Source organism: Gymnogyps californianus, chromosome Z, assembly GCF_018139145.2.
Source record: "Gymnogyps californianus isolate 813 chromosome Z, ASM1813914v2, whole genome shotgun sequence".
Classification (NCBI taxonomy): domain Eukaryota; kingdom Metazoa; phylum Chordata; class Aves; order Accipitriformes; family Cathartidae; genus Gymnogyps; species Gymnogyps californianus.
Window position 1 is genome coordinate 1,024,085 of NC_059500.1, and position 17,749 is coordinate 1,041,833.

At 43.9% G+C, this 17,749-nt stretch overlaps 1 protein-coding gene across 1 annotated transcript in view; it reads right to left on the reverse strand.

Moving 5' to 3' along the window:
• Positions 1 to 3,782: 3,782 nt before the first annotated feature.
• The window catches only part of FAM81B (family with sequence similarity 81 member B), a 28,943-nt gene continuing 14,976 nt past the window's right edge, over positions 3,783 to 17,749 (reverse strand). Inside the window, exons 4-8 of the mRNA XM_050912797.1 lie at positions 17,348 to 17,477; positions 13,037 to 13,143; positions 8,800 to 8,935; positions 6,339 to 6,534; positions 3,783 to 3,889 (exon numbers count right to left, since the gene is read on the reverse strand). Of these exons, the coding sequence (XP_050768754.1) occupies positions 3,783 to 3,889; positions 6,339 to 6,534; positions 8,800 to 8,935; positions 13,037 to 13,143; positions 17,348 to 17,477 (676 nt within the window). The remainder of the gene's footprint in view (positions 3,890 to 6,338; positions 6,535 to 8,799; positions 8,936 to 13,036; positions 13,144 to 17,347; positions 17,478 to 17,749) is intronic.

Sequence of the window (17,749 nt, forward strand, 5' to 3'; positions counted from 1 at the left end):
GAGTAGGCTGGGGTTTCTACTCTGTGGAGGTGAGTAGAAACCTCTCTGAATGGCAAGAATCCCTCCTTGTCTCCCACACTTTCGTTCTCCCACCCATCTCAATGCAAAATACCATCCTTAAAAAGATTTTTTTTCGGTAAATTTAGATCGATTGTGGTTCCCTTCACAGCCTGCTGTCACATAGTCTTGGAACTATCAGTAACTGCACATATTAAAAGGGAATGTTGCAAAAGCCAGACTCGTGATTCTCAAGACTAGCTGTAACTATTTTTTAGCTTGCTGCTATTAAAAGCCTGGAAAAGTTCTTACAGCCTAGAGTTCGTATCCTTGGCGTATGGTCTTGATATTTGTGCCTCCTACTCCAGTGGTGGGAAGAGCCATCATCGCCAGCCTGATGACAGCACGGTAAGCGGCTGCCTGCCCTTGTTAACGCATTAGGCAGAAATGCTTCTACGTGAGCGTTAGCCTGCGCTTTGTTCAGCACTAAACCTTAAATACTTTCTAACACCTAGGAGAACAGACACATAACAACAGGCCAGAGGAACCAGCTAAGTTACCATCAACTGTGAATACTCTGTATTTGGGGGGGGGGGGAATTGTACAGGTTTTTTTCTCTTCAGAAGACTGTGAAGTTACTTTTACTGTGATCAGTGATGAACTCCTTGAACAACATAATTACACAGCCCAAAGTTGTATTACATGCCCTGTAGGAAAAAAAAAAAAACAAACGACATCTCTCTACCACATACTCAGTGAAAAGTGCTCAGGGAACATGACTTTAAGTTGAAGCTTCTGTAAAATCCAACAATATGAGGTAAAAATCTTGCTCTCTTCATTTTTTTAACAATGTATAGCCTCTACAAATTCAGCACTTGTAGAAGGTCTGTTCTAACACTGGAAAAACTTGTAAATTCATGCAGGTTGAGACAGCCCTATATTTTATACTATGGTAGAGCTCAGCTTTAGAATGCAAAGTACTGTACAAAGGCACATAAGCATCACTGAGCTGGGGAACGGAGAGTTGTTTATGGATTTCACTGCCTGGGAAGCCATAGGTTCAGCTGCTATTACTGTAAAGGGGAAAAAAATAAACATTCCCCAACTGTAATTTGTTTTACTATGTTGGCTTATGCTGAAGGCAGAATGGAGTGAGATCTAATGAATTTCAAGGTAGAACTTTTCACTACTTCAGATACGAAGGATTTTATATGCTTCTTACATTTGCTGTTATACAGATATGAGACAATGGCTTGCTTCTGACAATTTTATTTATTTATTTGGGTCATGCATGTTCATCTCATTCTCTGTTGCTCAAGAATTGCTGGATTGGATTTCTGCTCAACTTTAGAGCTTCTCTCAAAATGGTATCACGAAGTACAGTGAGCAATTGTATTAATTTAGATAGTCTTCCTAACCTTAGAGTTTAACAAAACCACAGATGCATACTTCTCTCTCCCCAATACTTTTGTTTGATACCTTCTATATTTAAAAAAAAAATTATTTTTTAAATTCATAGATGTAAAACCCTTGAGAACTGTTTTAATGCTGCACAAATGCACCTTTGCAAGGAAAAGTACATCCCTAATCCTGCAGCCCAGTTGAATATCATCCTGAATGTCTAGAATTTAGCTTTCCTTTTCTCCCACTTAATTTGCTTTCTACTGATTTAACTGAACAGCTGACAGTTAAATAACTTTTAAATTTAGTGTTCTCAGGGGATAGAGGGATCCTTTTGAGTTTGGTCACAGTGCGGAGTGATGAATACTGAGAATTCCTTTATGCAGTGAAGTCACTCAAACAATAGCAACGTTCCAAATACATATTTGTGTGTGACCTGAATTTATAATTAGGCCCTCAAACCCTTCTGCTATAATCATACAAATCAGTGCTTTGATAAAGCAACATTTGGTTGTGCTGTACTGCCACGTGAAAGGATAGATAGATAGATAGATAGATAGATAGGAAATGTGCAGGAATACTTCTGTCCTTTTCTCTGTTCCAGGGTTAGACTCTGAAGGTTGTCCTGGCCTTTTTTCTTTCTTCCTTTTTTTTTTTTTTTTTTGACACCATGCGCTTTTAGAAAACACATTCATCAATAACCTTGTATTTCACCTTTTTGCTGTTCCTCAGTATACTGAGAACTGCAGCATCCAGGGTCCTTGGCGGGGAGGGGGGGCCAGATACACCGAGCCATGCTAACTGCTGCTTCACCAGCAGCCAAGTACATGGGCAAAAATGGCAAGAGTGCTTAGAGGGAGCTAGAGAAAGACAGTTTGGGAGGCTGCCCTCCACCCCAAATCTCTTGCTATGACTGCACTAATGGACTTAAAGTCTGCAGGGAAGGCAGAGCCCCCTGTAATGGACAGAACATACCGCGAGACCGAAATGTGGGTTCAGAGTAGCTCAGAATCTGCTGCACGTCCTTGGGATTTCGGTGTTGCTGGTTTCCTGCTGCTTGTAGGAAACGTGACGAACACAGACCTGACCTGAAAGCAGGCGTGAGGCTGGGGGTCTTTCCCGTGGGGTTTGGCTCCGAACAGCCTGGCCGCAAACAAAATGCAGAAAGGTCGTCTGCGACTTTGGTGGCCGTTCTTTGTCTTTTACAAGATGTGAGCGATTTCTAGGACTTCTTACTCACTGGAGAAAGTTTGAATGTACCAAAGCTTCTGCCTGCAGGAGCAACGTGATTAATTGCTGAAGTGGCATTCCCTGCTGACTGCATAGATCCGGCTTCAGCCGTCACGCTGTGCAGGTCTGGCTTCTCAGAGAAGCCACCTGCAATCCATGGCTTTGAGAAACCTGCTGTTCTGTAGAGCAAAAAGCACAACAGACTTAAGGTACAGATTATTGGAGGAGGATTATCTGAGCCCTTTTGAATTTTCTTTTCTGGGCAATGGATGGTATTGGGCTTTCTGGAAACAAAGGTACTGTAGAAATTCAGGTTTCTATTGCAATTGCATTGTGACCTCCTTTTTTTGGCCTGCCTGCTAAAGAACTCATATTAGCTTCTGTTGGGAAATGATACTGATGTGTTTCTTTTGCCCTACTCGCAGAGTTTTTCTCATTGTTTCCAGATTGTTTTTCTTGTTTCTTGAAGCAAAACAAAACCCACAGCATCAGCTACATTTTTGAGCATTCGACTGCAAACCACCGCTAAATTCTATTCAGTCAGAGAAGATGAGAAATAAACCTTCTTAATAATGTATCTGCTAATAATTAACTTGCATTTTGTCACCTGTACGCAATTTATTTTCTGCTTTTAATGATCCAGTAACTTATTATAATAGGTCCAAATCATGCATCAGTAGATATTCTGATACCAGTTTTCATAATGCTATTGCTAGATATACCTTGTGTGCAGCTGGAGGAATTTACTAGACCTGATTTCAGTAGTTACACCAATCTAAAACCGATGTAGCTTATGGCAGGACTGGTCTAAGCACGCTTAATAACTGTGTACTTGTTTTCTTAAAGTCCTTTAAATACTATGAATGCTTTTGTATGAAATCTGCTTGTAAAATTTTAAGTCAAGCCTTAAAGTTTGCAAAGTACTCTGTTGTAAAATTGGTGTGAAAATGACTGTTGGTGTTACAGAGTTGTTATTTTTGTGGCTGCACGATATCGTAACTAGCAATAACATCCTACAGGGACAGGGGAAAACAAAATCAGGTGTGTCTAAAGGCTACTTCTTTCTTTAACTCAATGCTGCTTCTTACTGGAGAGAGCACCTGCAAGAGTGGACAAGGCTTGCTCTTGGTGTTCAGTCTTCTGGGAGGTCACTTTCATTTTATCTTTTTCACGTCTTTCTGAATTTTCTTTTTTTCAAGTTTCAGCTTTGTGTTCTGTATTTGTTTGAGCAGCTCCAGAGACTCATGAATGGATTGAAATCCTGGTAGAAGAATAGGAACAATTAATTAAATAGTGGTTGCTTTCAATACATTAGAAGATTCTTCTTTTCCTTTCCAAAGGTTTCTGACCCACGTTTAATACAGAGCGCATTAAATCCAGTCTATTTCATCATTTTATTGAATACCATGGACATACATTAGCAGCTTGGGTTGCAAGCTCCTTGCTGTAGGAATTGTATCTTCCAATACATTGGACAATACCAAGCAAAATTACACATAGCCATAAACTGCAATTGACATCAGATTTGTGGTGTGGCGTAAAGAAAATACTGTGTCTGTCATTAAAACCAAGGGTATTGTTAGCTGTAAAGCATATTGTTCTTTCATTGAGCGTTGGGGGTTTTTGTTTGGTTTGGGTTTCTTAAGTCTGCAGTCCTTATTTTGAATCAGACTCTGTGTTCCCATCAGATACTGACACTGTTGCTCTGCAGTCTGCCTACCAGATAGCAAGGTTTGTGCCACGGATCTCCCAGAGCTGTAGCAACTGTAAATAAGAATTAGGCTTCATCTGAGATGGACGCTGTTTTGTCGTGTGCTTCTGGGAGAATGGGAGCTCAGCTTCACTGGCTAAGTGTTTGTGCATCTGTGTATATGTGTGTAAAAAGAAAGATGGGAGTGTGCAGACACACTTTTTTCCAAAACAGAGCTACGGAGCACCTGATGCATCTTTTTTGGACCACTGTACAGTCAAATATTGTCAATAAAGACTGGGAAAGTAGAATTGTAAGCTGCTGTTACCTAGCTGTTTCCAGATTGCAATGACTTTCAAATTACAACGTAATGGTTCTTTACATTTGTCCAGCGTGTCACATAGGTGTTAACTTATTAGCAAGCAAGCAGCCTAACAGTGGATTAAAATTAATTCTCTTCCTCTTTTTTTTTCTTAAAGTGCTTATTGTAACATGGCAGCTGATGACATGTTTTTCTTCTTGGAACGGTTGTTTAATATGGATTAATTTTGTCACTGCTACACTCTAGATAGTGTTCAACCAAATCGCTGTGTAGTGCTTAGAATTTTATAAATTCCAGACATGTCTCTGATTTCCAAGAGGCCAATCTGTGCTGGAGCACAAAGAGCTGCTGAGACAGGCTAGAGGCTGCCTCTGTGCCCTTCACGCCGCTCCACACCTCTTCAGTGGCCTCTTTTCCCCCTTTTTGGGGGTCAGCCCCTGCCAGCGGACTGCCATGGGAAAGAGCAATCCTTGGACTTGAGTTTGAACACAAGCATGGCCAAAGTTTGGCATAAACAGATCTCTTCTGTCGTTAATTTCTGCAGGCAGCAATTTGAAGTTAAGAACTCTCTCCTTTCATCACCAGAGTCTTATTCTGGAATTTCTTAGCCACAGCTTTCTTTGAGATGCTGTCTTGTGCTCAATCAGATGGTCTTGTAGACAGCCAAGCCTTCCTGTGTCAAGATGCACAAAGACCTTAGCTAATTTAAAGGTTGGTTTGCTACAGCCTTGGAGCAGGGCTTGTAGGTGGGTTGCAGATGATGAAGGAATTGGAGCTGAAGTACGGCGCTGGGGTCCTCGATTACAGACAGCTTGGAAGATGAGAACCAGACGCCTGAGTTTCAAGTGAGAACATGTAAGATGTGAAGCCCTTGTCTAATGATTTTCAGCCATCTGTTCCCTTGGAGAGAGGGCTGAGTGATTTTTTCAGATAACCTGATGTGTCCACTGTGTTTCCATGATCAGCTGCAAGTGGAGGGTATCACGACAGATTAGGTCTGAGTGACACAGGATAGATTACAGTGGGCAAAATCTTCCTTGTGAAGGCTGTGTGCTTATTGCCAGGTGAAAGCCTTTCTAATTGCTGCTGAAAGTTGAACAGCCAGAATCATCTCAGATTGGTAAAGCAGTTCATGCTCTGTGAGATACATTACTGTGGCTGTCCCCATAAGAAGCAGCTGCCGTGTATTCAGCAATGTTATCTAACTGCTTCCCTCTTCACTTGCGCAATGTATGGTCTGTGTCGGGTAGCCGTAACTCATCCAGGTGCCTCTTTCTCCAGCTACTGTTGGTTGAGAGTGGGGAGTAAAGGATGGAAATGATACAAAACCATCAAACACGATCTCAGCAGCAGGATTCCTGTGCAAAAGGGAGTGACTTGTGCCTCCCAGCGAAGGCTAGGGACCTTGCTAACAGAAGAAATAGGTGCTCTAAAAAATCTGGAAAACAGGGTGTGAAATTGTCTTTTAAATGATCTTACCTTGAGACTTTTAGGAAGAGAAAGCAACCTGTGTGCAAATGTCATGGTGGTTGTTTGCAAAGACAAGCGGGCTAACCCATACACCTCTGTATATGGGGTTTGGGAGAGGGAAATAGTCATTTTAACGTCTGTCTGTCTTTACTGGGAAGTATTTTCTGGAGCAGCAAGTTACTGTAGAAATTTATTTTAAAAATAAATTGCATGAAAGCCCATCCTCACCTGATCTGTATTCATTTTGGATTTCCTCAAGCTCCTTCCAGATCTGTCTTTCAAATCTGATGTTTCTTGCATGCAGGGTTTTTTCCTCACTTTTTATCTGGTTCAACTGTTTTTCGTATTTCTGTGGTTTATCCATTTGTTCTAGCTTTAGTGACAGAAGTAGGAGCTTTTCTTCTAGTCTTTCTTCTGTTCTTTCCTTTAAATACATAACACAGGTTTATAGTAAGACACTTTACGTATGCCCACATTAACCTGCTTTCTGCCAAGCACGCTTTCAGTCAGTCTTGCTTCCTAATCCCATGCATGACAGCACTGAGTAAATGCAGGTGAGGTCTGGTACCCCGGAGGATGTGTCAATTCTCTCTTCCCCAGTGAACCAAATAAACTGGGAAATTGGGGCTGGGCCAGGACAAAGTGCTTTTTGAATTAGTATTTTTTTTATTTATTCATTTAAATCCAGTGATTTGTTGTCACGTTTTGCAAGGTGGGACTGGGAACTCAACCCGTTTCACGTTGCTTTCATGCACCCATCTCAAGCTCAGGCGTTCCGACCTAAGGGGTGCAACACTGTGGTGTAAACCCAGCTCAGCTGCTGGCATGAGTAAGGAGGCTGAGCCCTGTAAGAGCTGCCTAATGCGGGGTAGCAAGCAGTCCTCTCCCTCTTTTGAGCTCAGCACAGCTCTTGAAGGCAATTCCCCCTCCTCAGAGGCATGCTCAAACCTGAGCTGCGCAGCTGCCCACCCCTTCCTTGGTCTTCAAGTTGCACCGAGTCTTCTGGTCAACTCCAAATCTGGTCAATATGGTCAAAATCCTCCGACCTGCTTTAGCCCTTGCAGCCCAAGCGAGCCCTGTGGGCCCAAGGCAATGGCTCTGCCTCCCGCGGAAGGTGTTTGCAAACCTGGCAGAGCTGTCTGAACCCCCACAGAGTTTAGCGCGGTGGTGCAACACGCTCTGAGTTTACAAACGCTGCCGTGCAGTGCAGGCAGCTGACAGAGTGAGTCAGCTCTGGGAATAACCGAGCTGCTGCTCTGCACTCCCGGAACGGCTCCGTCACCAGTACGCAGCCGACCAGGAGCCCTCGGCTCTCCGGTCCGTGCAGCCCCGGCCGCACGCAGGACGGCGTGTCCTCTCAGCCCGGCGAAAAGGACATAGACAGGACTGCTGCTGAAGGCAGCTGCCTGCGCTGCCAGGCCCCGCTGCCGAGCAGGGACAAGTGCCCTCCTGGTGCAGGCTGAAGCTCGTCTCCAACGGCTTTTCTCCAGCATTGGTGCTGAGGTTTCCTTCAGCTCCCAGGGACGGAGCTGTGCTTCCACTGAGGTGACATCCAGAGAGGACCGCCATGCATGCCCTTGTGTACATGTATGCGTACACAGAAAAACACATGCATTCCTTATTCAACCTATTTAAGAGTGGCTTTGAAAGCTTTAACTCCTGTTAATGCTGTATTTTTTGGCACAGCAGTCTCCCTTAGGGGAGAGTAACCACATATATTGGTGTGTTTTCTGCAAAATAATCACAAAAACAATTAGCGGAGGAAGGGAATTCAAACGGTAGCTTTGAGCTAGCTGCTGACAAGTCAGAAATGTTTTTAATATCTTCCTGGCTGCACTAAGTGTTGGTTGCATTGAGTATGAGAGATCACCATCAGGCAGGATAAATGGAGATTAAAGTTCAGGAGCGTTTTAGTTCCAAGCAACTTCTGAATCTGGTCTTTGATCAGCAGCCTTCATCCTGGCGCTAAGACAGGGTGATCATGTTTTGATGGCTGTTGAACTCTGAAGCGGAATGAACTGCACACAGCAAAGGAGGAAAAGCTTTAAAAGCTGTGAAGGAATTAAAAGGCGTCGGTGCTGTGCCAAGCGCTAACTGCTGCTGTGGAACTGAAACACACCGCGTTTTAATGTACTGACCGCAGGATGGTGAGGGTTTGTCTATATTTCAAACCAGGCAGAATTTGCACGGACGATCCCTTCCTTTTCTGAGCTTGTTAATGAATGAAACGGGTTGGTGTTCAGTGGTGGCACCGATGCTCACCTTGGGACAGGAACACGCCATTGTGGGGTACATCGGGGTTACAGAGATGTGAAGTGCTGCTATAATCGGGGAAGACTTTATTTGCCGGGATGCCCAGAGCATTGTGGGATCTCCATCCTTGGCAACAAAAATCACTTGGATGAGGCTCGAGCCCTGACTTTGCTGTTGGGCCTGTTTGAGCAAGGGGTTGAACCTTATGACTTCCAGATATCCCTTCCAAAATAATCTAAGATTACGTGATTTCCATAACGCATCATTTTGCTGGCCGTGCCCTGAGGCACCTGGTTTTGTGTTAGAGCTCGTTTTTCGTGTGCGTGATTTGGTACCTGCTGGGATCAAGGTGACGGGAGCGGTGCTTCTTGCTCCCAGTCCTGGGAGGGCTGGAGGCCACCCCAGTGCCCTGGGCTGCCGTCCTGGAAAGTCTTACCAGTCTCTCCTTCACCAAGTTAAGCAGCTGATGCCTGTGCTGGGCTTGATCTTCTTCAGACCGTGTCAACTGCGCTTCTGTCCGTTTCCGATGAGTCTGTATCTGATCCCTGAAGTCACTCAGAATACTTGTCAACCTGAAATTATGATTATTTTTTTAGTAACCAGACTAAGGCTTAGTCAGTGTTATGGAGGAGTCTTGAGTCACTTGAGTAAATTGTTTAAATTACTCCGAATCTCCTCAATAGCTTCCTAACAAGCCCTAAGCTCAATTATTTTATTAATCCTTACCTTGAAGGTTGTACCTACGTGCCAAAATGTGATTTCTGTAGTGTGGTCTACCTTAGGAAAATATCTGAGGGCTGAAAAATGTTCATTTCCCATTTGAATTAACTCTGTTTGAAGTGGATGAAGAAACTACACTATCCCATTGAACATCGACTGTATTGCTGGGCATCGGGGGGAGCAGCAAAATCACTTGTGGGCTGAAAATGAAGTTCATAAGGATAAAAGAAGTTTATAACTAAAACAAAAAGAGAATGCAGAGTTGCCTTTGAGGCAGCCGTTGGATAGAAATGTGAAAGCCCACCCAAAGGGAACCAAGCAGGCAGCACCCAGAGGAGACAGGGAACTGCAGGCAAGAGTGGTGAACAAATGCTGCTCGGATAAAATCTGCAAAATGTCAAGTTAAAGGGAACAATGTGGTTTAGATTTTGCTTTTCTTATGCTGCAACATGTAATTTACAACATGAACCATGACAAGACGTGAACTTAGGTCCAAGTTGTAGTCATATATATAAATTTTCATGCTTATGCATATGACCTGACTGTAGGAGTGTCATGAAAAATTTTCATGTAATTGTATTAATTTCTAACACATGCTTGCATGCAAACAATGATCACTTGAAATTTGTTTGGGCCTCAGTTAGGATACAAACCAACAGGTAAGGAGCAGGATTTTATAACTAGACTTAATGCTTATGGCACTTCTAATATTTAATATCACTTTTCAAAAGGCTGTTTGAGTTAAAGTGTTTTTTATGCCGAGTGATTGATAACAGCTCTGTATCAGTCTAATGAAGTGATAATTACCATCAGCAGTCACTGTAAATGTGCTAAAAAAAATTAATGATAGCAAAATCTCTCTAAGTGATATGTTATTGCAGTTTGCTATAGACTGTGCTTTTCAAGATCTTCTATGTAAGCAGAGCGTTAGCTTGGTTTATCACTATTACTCATTTTAGTAGTTCTAAGATTTGATTTCTCAAGAATGAAAACTTGTAGTATTGAGTTTGTCGTTTTCAGTCCTACCACGCACATGTGAAGGTGCACACAGAGTTTGCTTCCTGGAGCACTGATCTTTGTTTGTGAGAAAATAAAATGATACAGTGGTAGTATGCTGATGATACAGACCAGTATCCAACCTGCGCATGGGAAGGGGAGGTGTAAAGAGCTTTTCTCAGACCTAAGAGTGAGCCATCTGACTGGAATAACAGGAATCGCCATGCAAACCCTATTCTGGAAAGGTCAGGTAGGGATGGAGACAGCACTCGGTCGAAGCCACCGCTCCCTGCCCTAAGGTCATCGTCCATGAGGGCAGGATCTTCATAGCTGAGGATCAGTGAACGGGCTGGTCGTTAGAAGAGCTACAGCTCTGTTCGACCGCCACAGCAGGCAGTTACAGGACTGGTACCTCTTCAGACAGATCTTTCATGTGGTTATTTTCTTATATATATACATACAATCAGGAGATTTTAGTCCAACAGGCATAAAACAAAGGTGTCATGCCATTGTTTGTGTTAAGATTACTGAACAAATTTGGGGAATATAATTTAATGGGTGAAGATGAATTAACCATGAATGACAGAATTGATGGTCAGCTTTGTTCAAAGGCTCAAAACCAAACCTTGTGTAGTTGGCAGCTGGCGTTTGGCTTTGCTTCAATTTCTCCCAAGTTGGAAAAGGGAGAAGGAGGAAATATTTAAACCTAAAAATTAATTATTTGAGACTGTGTTTAGGCAACTTAGAAAAGATTTGGCAAAGTCTGCCTTGGAGAGAAGGGGGAGAACTACGGAAATAATTGACTTTATAAAAAATTATTTAACAAATACTGAAAATGATTGCTATGAACCACACTAGCAGTTACGTGAGGTTACACAGCCTCTGTGGTTCAGACCAAATGATCACAACGGTCTCCTTGGGATGCAAATCCTGTGAACCACAGCCAGCATGTGGCTCTGATGAGGAGGATGAAGATGGCTGGGCTTGTCTTGAGGGACACGCTTGACAGTGACAAGATGATGATTAATAATTCAATTATTATTAATATTAATATTTTATAACATCAACAATTTCTTATTAATAATAAAACAGTACCATGTTTTATTTTATTTTAAAATTTCTTCTATTAGCATCCCTCCTGCATGGGACTTACAAAAATATGTCTAGCAGGAGTGAGGCTCCAGAGGCAGATGATTTGCCAGAGTCTTTGGCCCAGCAAAGCCCTGAAATATTAATAAGGGGATACTTGTGGATATTTAATAAGAGTATACTCCAGTAGTGAAAATAGACCTATTGCCAATTGCATTGACTTTGTGCAGCTGAATGCAGCTATTCCAACCTAACCGACCGCGGGAGATAAGCGTCCACTCCCCTGTGAAAGGCCAAATTTCTGAGCAAGGTACAACTCCCATGAAATCCTGAAACATCCTTGAAATTCACATGGTTTTCAGTAACAATATCAGTTTGTACTTTTACAGTACAACTGCCAGCCCGCAGTCAGAGACGACTGGATCCCAGAGAGCTGCATGTCAACTGAAGAGGTAACTCTGAGCTTTAAAGCTGATTTAAACATGCCAAGTTTTATGCAGAAGCTCCAGTCTGTTCCGGAAGTTAAATTTTATTTCAGGTCTATAAAAAGAATATATAAATCTGGTAGACTTTTAAAGGAGCAATATAAAAGGAGACACATTCCCCAAAGGGCATGCTATTTTAATTAAATTTTGTATTAACTGGAATAAAATCTCCACGTTTAGTAAATAAGCGTTTTGGATTTTATGTTAAATACACAATGCCAGCACATCTCAGTGTCTTGAAAGCCACTTCTTTTCAAGCTTCCTATTTCTAATGACAATTTCAGCAAGGTCTCATTAACTTTTGAGAAACTCAACATTTACTTCAATTCAGTTTTCCAGTTTCTTTCTTTTCTGGCATTGTTCCATTTTTCCTTCCCTCTTATTTTCGTTTCATTTCTTGTCCCTTTCACATCGTCTCGATCTCCATCGTTCACTGGTCTCTGTCTCCCTGTTCCTCCTTCCCTTTTCCCAATTTTAATTCATTGCCCACTTTAGTGGTTATTTCCCCATTCACCCCAATTCCTTTTCCTGTTCTCTTGATGAGAACTTTCTTCTCTTCAAAGTTCTAGCCTATTTTTACTTCTGAATACAATTCAGATAAAATCTTAATTAAAGTAAATCTTTATTCAAATACTTCACCATTTTAAGGAGTGGAACTATTGCCATTGAAATATTGTTACTGCAGGATTATTATAATTAGATTTTCAGTTATTGGTGCCGGCTCTGCTATTCAATGCTGGGCTGCTGTTTTGCATTGTTCTGAATATGGATGCCAGATACTTTTGTTCATTGCATCCTTCCCTGGAGCTCCCTCCTCTCTAAAACTCATCAAGATTAAAATGGCACCCTGAAAATACTTGTGCAGCTAGAATAGGAAAAATATACTAGGTAAGTAAGAAACAAGTACATCACAAATCTGTGGGCACATGAGGCTGTGCAGCTACTTCAGCCTTGTGCCCACCTTTCTTTGTCAGCAGCACCCCTGCCCCGGGCGGCTGTCTCAGAAATGGGCAGGTGGTTGCAAGCGCATAAAGAAAATGTCTTGTTCTGCACATTAGGCAAGTCACAGATTAGCCCCAATTATCATGGTAAATAGCGTCTTTGTATTTGGTGCCTTTCTTTTAAATACGGAAAGTTAATTAGTTTCATACCTTTCTTCTTACAGGGTGGCATTTAGTGCCTCATTTTAACAATTAGCTTGCAAGAGAATATACTTTCATTATGTATTTTCATTATTTTATGGCACAGATCTTCATTAACCTTCTTCTAGTGTTTTGAAGGGATGTTAATTAACGGGTTTGTTTTGCTGTTTCATGGCAACCTGTTCATCACACTAAAGCATTCAGGGTGAATTATCATAATGAAAAACCCTCCATCACCTACTTGAAATCCAGAAGTTGCAATTCGTGATGTTGATCTCCCTGGACTGTCTTTAAATTCGAACTTTGATCGGAGTTGGAAGTCTCTATCTTGCCTAATAGCTGCATTACCTAATGAGAATTCAACAGAGAACACCTTTATGAGCCAGACTATGAGCACTTACATTTAAATATGCATTGGGATTGCAAGCATGGAAAAAACCAGCTAACATCAAGGTACAGCTACAGCAAAATGAACTTTTCTCACAAATAATTTAGTTCAGTAAAGACTGAAAACTTGAGCTCAGAGTCACCGAGGTTGTAAGACCTGCTGAAGTCAAAGTCTTTGTGGATGCAGGCTTTGCAATTACATGCATAGGTAAGCAACGCTCTTTTTATTTGAACAAAGCACTGGGCACCGCTCAGATCTCCCCAACAGTGGCAGAAACCAAGTGGTGAATCCTTGAAAGCATGTGTGTCTTGCAAAGCGTTGGCTGTCCAACACCTAACGGGATCCCAAGAAGAGCAAAGAGAGGAGAGGCTCACCCGTAATAACAGATGCTTCGGTGGCTGCAGCACTAAGATGGTACCTGGGGGACCCCATTCAAATCATCACCCCAGTGCATCCAGGCTGGAGTGCGCGTCCCCGGCTCTGCGCAGCCCTGCGCTCTCTAGGCTGCGGGATATCCCAGGTGCCTGGTGCTCTCCCACACTTCTGTGGTTGGAGATGCCCCTTTCACGGGATGGCTCACTGTTGGGGTGAGGGGAAGAGAAACTGCTTCACCAACCCGGCTCGCGGGCTGAGGGCCCTCAGCTGGGACGCAGAGAACAAGGTGGACTCACGAGGTGAAGCCAAGCGCCCCACGTCCTGCAGGAACGGACACGCGCGCGCTCCACCTTGGCGGCGGTGGCCTGACCACGTTGGGCCCTATGGGCAGGAAAAGCTGGAAATGTCCCATCCAAGAGTTGCGATTTCAGCCCTCGGAGGGTCTGGCAAGCCAGGGCCCTGAGCTGCTCATCCATCATCTGCACGTATCTGACTTTGCACATCACAATTGGTGTGAAAACGTGATGCCGAGGGCTCCCGATACATCAGTGACACAGCGCAGTGGGGCGGTTTGGAAAGACTGTGGATCCTCCAGCAACTGCATCTGCTGTTTCAAGAGAAGCTGGACGTCCACGTGCCTCTGGAAGATGGAGTGGGAGTGACTCAGGAGACTGGAAGCCACCAGAAACCCATTTCTCACACAACCTCACCCTCCAGGATTTTTCGCTGTGCAACCTGGGTTATGTTACCTGCTGCTGCAAGTAGACACGGGATCTTGAAGGCTAGTCTGATGCAAGGGATGAGGGATTCAGCCTGCTTACCCCCGGTTAAATAATAAATTAAAGGAGACGTGAGATCCCAGCAGTTTTCTTCAGAGATTTTACACCAAATGAGCACAAAACATTCCTGGCGAGGAGATGCCACTGTCTGCGTGGTAGCCATGGCAAGTCAATGTCAAAAAGGTGCCACTGAAGATTTGGTACCTTCTTCCTTTACAGCAACAGATGACTCCTTTTCAGAAATCCTTTCCTTTCTTCTTTCCTACAGTCATGTGAGAATAATTTTTTCCCTTTTCAGCTGAGGAAGTTTCTTCTGCATCCTGCTCCATGTCTACCCTGACTTATTTTTACATGATTTTGTGTACTGTTTCATGCGACTCTGACACACACACCTGCTCCCTTCCCCGTTTCCAGGTGAAGAAGAACATTTTTCATAGGTATTCAAGGAGACAGATGTCCAAACAGTGTCTTTTAACAGAATTCCAAGTAAGATATCTTTGTTTAAGTTCTGTCACGAGTAATTTTTCCTTGGAGAAGAGGACCTTGGGTAGGCAAGGTACACGATGGCTGGCACTGTGCCTTGTGCAGCAGAAGATGCAGTCAAAACACAGTAATGAGATTATATTCGATACCAGAGTGCATGAGAAATTGAATGTCCCACATCTGCTCAATCCTGGCGGGCACGGGTGACGTCTAGTTTGGAGCAGGAGCAGAGAGCCATCATGCTGCAGGTTTAGAAAGCTGAATTTTCCAGTACAGCTGGATTCTTGTAAAATATTACTGCTAATGCTCCTGATCCTGCTAGAAGCTCCAAAACTGCTGCTGAGCGTAGTGAACCTCTCGCAAGGAAAGGCCAGCTATAAGGAATGATAGGCAGTACCAGTTGTTATCTGCTGTTGGCTTGCTCGTTCCATGGAGAAAAATAACCACTCTCACACAAAACACCAATTTCCAAAACTTTTTCAGTGTTAAAGTTTCAAAAGCCTTTGAAATACTGCCAAAATTAATATGGAATTAGATATATGGTATTAGATGCCTCCTTGCCACCACCTTAAAACTAAAGGAAAACCAGCGGATTTAGATGGCCTTTTTTAGCTCCAAAATGCCTGCAACTGCAATTTCCAGATGCACTTGAATATAAATCATACTGAGAAACAGTAATTGGTCATTTATGATCTGAGGATCCCCAAATCCTAGAATATTTTTATTATCTGTAATTACCTTACATGTATTATAAATGCCACTACCAGATGGAGATCAGTGACGAGTGGTGTCCCTCAGGGGTCCGTACTGGGACCAGTACTGTTTAATGTCTTCATCAGTGACACAGACAGTGGGGTCGAGCGCACTCTCAGCAAGTTTGCCGACAACACCAAGCTGAGTGGTGCGGTTGACACGCCTGAGGGACGGGATGCCATCCAGAGGGACCTGGACAAGCTGGAGAAGTGGGCCCACGTGAACCTCATGAGGTTCAACAAGGCCAAGTGCAAGGTCCGGCACCTGGGTCGGGGCAACCCCCGGTACCAGTACAGGCTGGGGGATGAAGGGATTGAGAGCAGCCCTGCCGAGAAGGACTTGGGGGTACGGGGGGGATGAAAAGCTGGACATGACCCGGCAATGTGCGCTCGCAGCCCAGGAAGCCAACCCTATCTTGGGCTGCATCCAAAGCAGCGTGGCCAGCAGGTCAAGGGAGGGGATTCTGCCCCTCGACTCCACTCTCATGAGACCCCACCTGCAGTGCTGTGTCCAGCTCTGGGGTGCTCAGCACAGGAAAGACATGGACCTGTGGGAGCGGGTACAGAGGAGGGCCAAAAAATGATCAGAGGGCTGGAGAACCTCTCCTATGAAGACAGGCTGAGAGAGGTTGTTCAGGTTGTTCAGCCTGGAGAAGAGAAGGCTCCGGGGAGACCTTACTGCGGCCTTCCAATAGTTAGAGGGGGCTTATAACAAAGACGAGGACAGACTTTTTAGTAGGCCCTGTTGCGATAGGACAAGGGGTGATGGTTTTAAACTAAAAAAGAGTAGATTTAGACTAGATATAAGGAAGAAATTTTTTACAATGACGGTGGTGAGACACTGGCTCAGGTTGCCCAGAGAGGTGTGTCCTGGTTTCGGCTAGGACAGAGTTAATTTTCTTCCTAGTAGCTGGTATAGTGCTGTGTTTTGGATTTAGTAGGAAAAGAATGTTGATAACACACCGATGTTTTTAGTTGTTGCTAAGTAGTGTTTATACTAAGTCAAGGATTTTTCAGCTTCTCGTGCCCAGCCAGCAAGAAGGCTGGAGGGGCACAAGGAGCTGGGAGGGGACACCGCCAGGACAGCTGACCCAAACTGGCCAAAGAGCTATTCCATACCATATGACATCATGCCCAGTATATAAACTGGGGGGAGTTAACTGGGAGGGGGGATCGCGGCTCGGGAACTAACTGGGCATCGGTCAACGAGCGGTGAGCAATTGCATTGTGCACCACTTACTTTGTATAGTTTAATTCTTTTAGTATTGCTATTGTCATATTATTATTATTATCATTATCATTGTTTTTCCTTCCTTTCTGTCCTATTAAACTGTCTTTATCTCAACTCACGAGTTTTTTTTCCTGATTCTCTCCCCCATCCCAGGGGTGGGGGGGGCAGCGAGCGAGCGGCTGCGTGGTGCTTAGCTGCCGGCTGGGGTTAAACCACGACAAGGTGGTAGATGCCCCATCCGTGGCAACGTTCCGGGTCAGGTTGAACGGGGCTCTGAGCAACCTGATCTAGTTGAAGATGTTCCTGCTCATTGCAGGGGTGGTTGGACTAGATGACCTTTAAAGGTCCCTTCGAACCCTAACTATTCTATGATTCTATGATTCCACAGTATCATGGAAAACTTATTTTTTTATTAAAAATCCTGACATATTGTATAAATACCATATCAGTCTTTAATATTGGTCAGGAATTACGAAAAGAAGCTATATCTATATATGCATAGTCACCACTCACCAGGTATTTCACTGTAGGCTTCTCTACTTACCTTCTTCTCAAAATCGCCAACACAATTTTTGAGGGCAGAGTGAAGGCCATAAATCTCTTTATCAGTCTTCTGGGCCTCACGCCTGATCATGCTGATGTCTCCCGACAGCTTCGCAATGCTTGCCTCGCATCTGCAGTCAAACCAGAGACGAGAGAGCCTCTGCTGGGGGATGCTGAAGCGTGGCTGAAGGCAGATGCTCGTCTCCATGTGCTGCCGCTGGATTAAATCCAACCCCCCGGGACCACCCCGGTGAGCGGCAAAATAGGCAGAGACACCCCGTTGCAACAACCCTGATCCTCAATCTGCTTCCAGACATTGCTGCCCATTGAAATGCTGCTGGAAGTGACAGCGAGGAAGCGGGCGGCAGCCAGAGGCAATGCCCTCCGCTGCAGCAGCGATGCC